Source organism: Oncorhynchus nerka, unplaced genomic scaffold, assembly GCF_034236695.1.
Source record: "Oncorhynchus nerka isolate Pitt River unplaced genomic scaffold, Oner_Uvic_2.0 unplaced_scaffold_6962, whole genome shotgun sequence".
Classification (NCBI taxonomy): Eukaryota; Metazoa; Chordata; class Actinopteri; order Salmoniformes; family Salmonidae; genus Oncorhynchus; species Oncorhynchus nerka.
In genome coordinates, this window is record NW_027034353.1 from 1 (window position 1) to 6,949 (window position 6,949).

At 44.6% G+C, this 6,949-nt stretch overlaps 1 protein-coding gene across 1 annotated transcript; it reads left to right on the forward strand.

The window, feature by feature from the left end:
* The first annotated feature begins 244 nt into the window (after positions 1 to 244).
* Positions 245 to 5,743, forward strand: LOC135566152 (protein PALS2-like). The gene is made up of 2 exons (XM_065014003.1): positions 245 to 645; positions 981 to 5,743. Exons 1-2 carry the CDS (start codon positions 547 to 549, stop codon positions 1,155 to 1,157), a joined length of 276 nt encoding a protein of 91 aa, XP_064870075.1. The 5' UTR covers positions 245 to 546; the 3' UTR covers positions 1,158 to 5,743.
* The last annotated feature ends 1,206 nt before the right edge of the window (positions 5,744 to 6,949 follow it).

Here is a 6,949-nt window from a genome sequence, read left to right on the forward strand (position 1 = left end):
GTGTGTGTGTTGATGGGTCGTGTGTGTGTGTGTTGATGGGTCGTGTGTGTGTGTGTTGATGGGTCGTGTGTGTGTGTGTGTTGATGGGTCGTGTGTGTGTGTTGATGGGTCGTGTGTGTGTGTTGATGGGTCGTGTGTGTGTGTGTTGATGGGTCGTGTGTGTGTGTGTTGATGGGTCGTGTGTGTGTGTGTTGATGGGTCGTGTGTGTGTTGATGGGTCGTGTGTGTGTGTGTTGATGGGTTGTGTGTGTGTGTGTTGATGGGTGTGTGTGTGTGTGTGTTGATGGGTTGTGTGTGTGTGTGTTGATGGGTTGTGTGTGTGTGTGTTGATGGGTTGTGTGTGTGTGTTGATGGGTCGTGTGTGTTGATGGGTCGTGTGTGTGTGTTGATGGGTCGTGTGTGTTGATGGGTCGTGTGTGTGTGTTGATGGGTCGTGTGTGTGTGTGTTGATGGGTCGTGTGTGTGTGTTGATGGGTCGTGTGTGTGTGTTGATGGGTTGTGTGTGTGTGTCGTCAGGCGCTGAAGCAGTTGAAGACAGCAGAGTTCATGCCGTTTGTGGTGTTTGTTGCTGCTCCACAACTGGACACACTAAGAGCTATGCACAAAGCCGTGGTGGACGCTGGACTCACCACCAAACTGCTCACGGTCAGTCTCTGGATGTTGGTGGATCTGTGCACAATTCTGTGTGTTGTAGTTATTCAGAAGATAATCACTGATGGAAACCTCTCTCACTCTCTCCCCCTCCACTCACTCTCTCCCCCTCCACTCTCTCTCTCCCCCTCCACTCTCTCTCTCCCCCTCCACTCACTCTCTCCTCCTCCACTCTCTCTCTCCCCCTCCACTCTCTCTCTCCCCCTCCACTCTCTCTCTCCCCCTCCACTCTCTCTCTCCCCTCCACTCTCTCTCTCCCCCTCCACTCTCTCTCTACCCCTCCACTCTCTCTCTACCCATTCTCTCCTTCTCCCTCTCCCGTCTCCCAGGAGACAGATCTGAAGAAGACGGTGGATGAGAGCGCCAGGATCCGCCGGGCCTACAGCCACTACTTTGACCTGACCATCGTTAACGACAACCTGGACAAGGCCTTTGAGCAGCTGCAGGTGGCCGTGGAGCAGCTGTGTTCTGAGCCCCAGTGGGTCCCTGTCAGCTGGGTGTACTGAGAGACACAGCCTGGTTAGGCTGCTCCCTACTGGGCTGGAGGACACGCCGCCCACTGCTGGGCCCAGGAGCACATGGAGACTTGGAAGAGGTTGTCCCTAACCACCACGGTCGGGGTCAATTTTAATTCTGGAATTTGAGGAAGTAGATGAACTACAATTCCACATTTTTCCCATTGAAGAAAAGTGGAATGTCAGTGAACTTCCTAAATTGACTGAATTGAAATGGAATTGACCCATACAGGGATGTGAGAGCTAAGGACCCATTGAGACTTATGTTTGTATGGGACTTTACCATGCAGCCCCAGTGGAGCCTAGCCTCACCCTGTCTAGCACCACCCCGCCTAGCCTCACCTAGCCTAGCCTCACCTAGCCTAGCCCCACCCCACCTAGCCTCACCTAGCCTAGCCCCACCCCACCTAGCCTCACCTAGCCTCACCTAGCCCCACCCCACCTAGCCTCACCTAGCCCCACCCTGCCTAGCCCCACCCCGCCTAGCCTCACCTAGCCCCACCCTGCCTAGCCCCACCCCGCCTAGCCTCACCTAGCCCCACCCTGCCTAGCCCCACCCCGCCTAGCCTCACCTAGCCCCACCCTGCCTAGCCCCTCCAGGCTCAGTCTGCTCTGCACCACAGGCCCCATCTGTACACTATGCAACTCTCTGGATATGTCCAAAATAGCACCCTATTCCCTATGTAGTGCACTACTTCTGACCAGCACTACATAGGGAGTAGGGAGCCATTCGGAATAGAACCAATGTTCACAATACACAAGAAGAACTTTATTTATTGAACATAGTTTTCTAACTTTAACTTGACTACCTTTCTGTTCATATGGATATGGAACGAGAAACAAAATCATGGATTTGAGGATATTTTAAAAATATTTAATGTTTTATTTTATCACTGTTGGTTGCTCACAACTACTACAATATTTCTCATAACGTTTAGAACAATAATACAAGTGTATTTATTCTGAAAGGAGATGTGAAGAGGGCTTGCTTTGTGACGATACCTCAGTGTGTTAAAACTCTTTCTCAGTTTACATTGCATACAATACTTCATCTCCTGGCCTCCTGTGTCCCAAATGGCACCCTATTCCTTATATAGTGCACTACTTTCACCGGAGCCTTATCAGCCCTGGTCAAAAGTAGTGCACAACATAGAGAATAGGGTGCCATTTGGGACGCACACAGGTCTCACATCATCTCTGAACCCTCCATGTAGAATAACAGCCATGTTCTCTCTTTAAGGCAGACTAAGGGCTGAGAGAGAGGTGGTAATATCACATCTGTGATATAAAGGTCTTTGTTGCTGTTTCTTGGATGAGACCATAATGTAGGCTAATACAATGTTACGCAGCTTTCTGTGTTACCAGATTGTGAATGGTTTCATTAAAGGCTGACTCAGCGAGATGTCGTTGCACAAAGTTAACACGTAGTGGATCCATTTCCTCCACAACTAGGGAGCGTTGAAGCGCGAGGTTAAACTACTCAAATCAAATCAGATCAAATCAGATTTGATTTGTAACATACACATGGTTAGCAGATGTTAGTGCGAGTGTAGCGAAATGCTTGTGCTTCTAGTTCCGACAATGCAGTAATAACCAACAAGTAATCTAGCTAACAATTCCAAAACTACTACCTTATAGACACAAGTGTAAGGGGATAAAGAATATGTACATAAAGATATATGAATGAGTGATGGTACAGAGCGGCATAGGCAAGATACAGTAGATACATATGAGATGAGTAATGTAGGGTATGTAAACAAAGTGGCATAGTTAAAGTGGCTAGTGTTACATGTATTACATAAAGATGCAGTAGATGATATAGAGTACAGTATATACGTATACATATGAGGTGAATAATGCAGGGTATGTAAACATTATATTAGGTAGCATTGTTTAAAGTGGCTAGTGATATATTTTACATCATTTCCCATTATTAAAGTGGCTGGAGTTGAGTCAGTGTGTTTCCAGCAGCCACTCAATGTTAGTGGTGGCTGTTTAACAGTCTGATGGCCTTGTTTTTCAGTCTCTCGGTCCCAGCTTTGATGCACCTGTACTGACCTCGCCTTCTGGATGATACAGCCCGACAGGATGCTCTCGATTGTGCATCTGTAGAAGTTTGTGAGTGCTTTTGGTGACAAGCCGAATTTCTTCAGCCCCCTGAGGTTGGCTGCTGCGCCTTCTTCACGATGCTGTCTGTGTGGGTGGACCAATTCAGTTTGTCTGTGATATGTACGCTGAGGAACTTAAAACTTATTACCCTCCGCTGTTTTGGTGCTGTAGCTACCACGTTGTAGCAGCGTGAAGCGCAGGGTTAAACTACTCTGCTGTTTTGGTCCTGTAGCTACCACGTTGTAGCAGCGTGAGGTTAAACTACTCCTCTGTTTTGGTCCTGTAGCTACCACGTTGTAGCAGCGTGAAGTTAAACTACTCCTCTGTTTTGGTCCTGTAGCTACCACGTTGTAGCAGCGTGAGGTTAAACTACTCCTCTGTTTTGGTCCTGTAGCTACCACGTTGTAGCAGCGTGAAGTTAAACTACTCCTCTGTTTTGGTCCTGTAGCTACCACGTTGTAGCAGCGTGAGGTTAAACTACTCCTCTGTTTTGGTCCTGTAGCTACCACGTTGTAGCAGCGTGAGGTTAAACTACTCCTCTGTTTTGGTCCTGTAGCTACCACGTTGTAGCAGCGTGAGGTTAAACTACTCCTCTGTTTTGGTCCTGTAGCTACCACGTTGTAGCAGCGTGAAGTTAAACTACTCCTCTGTTTTGGTCCTGTAGCTACCACGTTGTAGCAGCGTGAAGTTAAACTACTCCTCTGTTTTGGTCCTGTAGCTACCACGTTGTAGCAGCGTGAGGTTAAACTACTCCTCTGTTTTGGTCCTGTAGCTACCACGTTGTAGCAGCGTGAAGTTAAACTACTCCTCTGTTTTGGTCCTGTAGCTACCACGTTGTACCAGCGTGAGGTTAAACTACTCCTCTGTTTTGGTCCTGTAGCTACCACGTTGTAGCAGCGTGAAAGGGCACCCGACCACATGCTTTGTGACTGTATCTCACTCATCTCTATATCTTCGTTGCAACGTCATCTCGAGGAGTCTACTTTTAATTCCATGGTATCGTCAGTGGACGGTCTCCCAGTTGGGTCAGTACTCTGTCAGTACATGTCTGTATGGTGCTGTGTTTTATGTTGGAATAATACTTCCATGAGACTGGACCTTGACAGCGTACTGCATCTGAGAACCCTCCCTTTGTGATATTACTGAAACTTAACCAACTGCCATATCTACTTAAAAGTTATATATTTTACAATTTCAACAGAGCAAAACATTGTATTTTCAGATGTGTCAAATAAATTAACTTTTTTTTTACAACTTTGTACTTATCTCCAGGTCATATTTATCATATCCAGAGTGTAAAAAAAAATGTGACTTAATTTATTTCACAGAAGGGTACATTTGTTTATTTAAAGAAATCATATTTCAAAGGTGTAAATGTCTCCCATATTAGTCAATAGAAACAACTATTTGTCTTAGTTCATTAAATGTCAGTAGTTACAGTGCCTTTCAGGAAGCATTCACAACCCTCAACTTTTCACACATTTTGTTGTTACAGCCTGAATTTGTTTTTTATTTACATTTAGATTTTATCACTGGCCAGCACATAACACCCCATAATGTCAAAGTGGAATTGTTTATTTTTACAAATTAACTAAAAATTCAAAGCTGAAATGTCTAGAGTCAATAAGAATTCAACCCCTTTATGGCAAGCCTACCAAGACAGTGGCCAAGTTACAATTTGAACTTAAATCTATGGCAATACCTGAAAACGGTGGTCTAGCAATGATTAACAACCAATTTGACAGAGCTTGAAGAATTTAGAAAATAATGTGCAGATGTTGCACTATCCAGGTGTGGAAAGTGCTTAAGACTTACCCAGAAACACTCACACCTGTAATCACTGTCAAAGGTGCTTCTACAAAATAGTGACTCGGGTGTGAAAACTCATGTAAATTATATTTATATATATTTCATTTTAATACAATTTGAAAACGTGTTTTCACTTTTATTATGGGGTATTTGTGTCTAGATGGGAGAGGGGAAAAACATCTATATAATCCAGGCTATAACAAAACATGTTTTCACTTTTATTATGGGGTATTTGTGTCTAGATGGGAGAGGGGAAAAGCATCTATATAATCCAGGCTATAACAAAACGTGTTTTCACTTTTATTATGGGGTATTTGTGTCTAGATGGGTGAGGGGAAAAGCATCTATATAATCCAGGCTATAACAAAACATGTTTTCACTTTTATTATGGGGTATTTGTGTCTAGATGGGTGAGGGGGAAAAGCATCTATATAATCCAGGCTATAACAAAACGTGTTTTCACTTTTATTATGGGGTATTTGTGTCTAGATGGGTGAGGGGAAAACACATCTATATAATCCAGGCTATAACAAAACGTGTGGAATAAGTCCATGGGTATAAATACTTTCTGAAGACACTATAACAAACATATTAAACACAACATGTAAAGTTTTGGTCCCAGGTTTCATGAGCTGAAATAAAAGATCCCAGAAATGTTCCATGTGCACAAAACGTTTCTCAAATGATGTGCACATTAGTTAACATCCCTGTCAGTGGCATATCAAGAAGCTCATTAAACAGCATGATCATTACACAGGTGCACCTTGTGTTCAAGGTTTGAGGGAGAGTGCAATTGGTATGCTGACTGCAGGAATGTCCGCCAGAGCTTTCAATGTTTATTTCTCTACCATAAGCTGCTTTCATTTTAGAGAATTTGTCAGTATGTTGAACCGGCCTCACAACCGCGGCCCACTTGTAACCACACCGTCCCAGGACCTCCACATCAGGCTTCTTCACCTGCGGGATCGTCTGAGACCAGCCACCCGAACAGACAGCTGATCAAGAGCTGTAGAGTTTGCACAACTGAATCATTTCTGCACAAGCGGTCAGAAACCTTCTCGGGAAGCTCATCTGTGTGCTCGTGCTCCTCGGGCGTCGTGTGGGCGGCGGTTTGCAGTATCAACGTTGTGAACAGAGTGCCCCATGGTGTGAGTGGGTTATGGGATGAGCAGGCCTGTAAATACGGACAACTAACACAATTGCATTTTATGGATGTCAATTTGAATACACAGAGATACAGTGACGAGATCCTGGTCCCATTGTTGTGCCATTCATCTGCCGCCATCACCTCGTTTCAGCATGATAATACACGGCCCCATGTCCCAAGGATCTGTACACAATTCCTGGAAGCTGAAAATGTCCCAGTTCTTCCATGGCCTGCATACTCACCAGACATGTCACCCATTGAGCAGGTTTGGAATGCTCTGTATCAACGTGTAGGACGGTGTGTTCCAGTTCCCGCCAATATCCAGGAACGTCACACAGCCATTGAAGAGAAGTGGGACAACATTCACGAGCCGTAATCAACAGCCTGATCAACTCTATTTTAAAAGGTATCTGTGACCAAACAGATGCATATCTGTATTCCCAGTCATTGAAATCTATAGATTAGGTCTAAATAGAATTTATTTCAATTGAGCGATTTCCTTATGAACTAACTCAGTAAAATCTTTGAAATGATTGTTTATATTTTTGTTCAGTGTAGCTTTGCTGGAGGCCATTTTCCCTGAAAAGCCTCATAATTGATGTTTGGTCCATACAGTACCATGTTACCAGACCCCCTGTTTTCCTCCAAAACTACTCTCTACTTTTCTAAAGCCAGTAGAGTTGACCAACTGTCAATCATTGCCATTTTTACATTTAAA

What these genes read in the sequence shown, in the direction of transcription:
- LOC135566152 (XM_065014003.1), top strand. Translation starts at nt 547, where the DNA reads ATGCCGTTTGTGGTGTTTGTTGCTGCTCCACAACTGGACACACTAAGA. An exon ending in TCACCACCAAACTGCTCACG is followed by an intron (nt 646 to 980) that starts GTCAGTCTCTGG and finishes CCCGTCTCCCAG; the next exon opens with GAGACAGATCTGAAGAAGAC.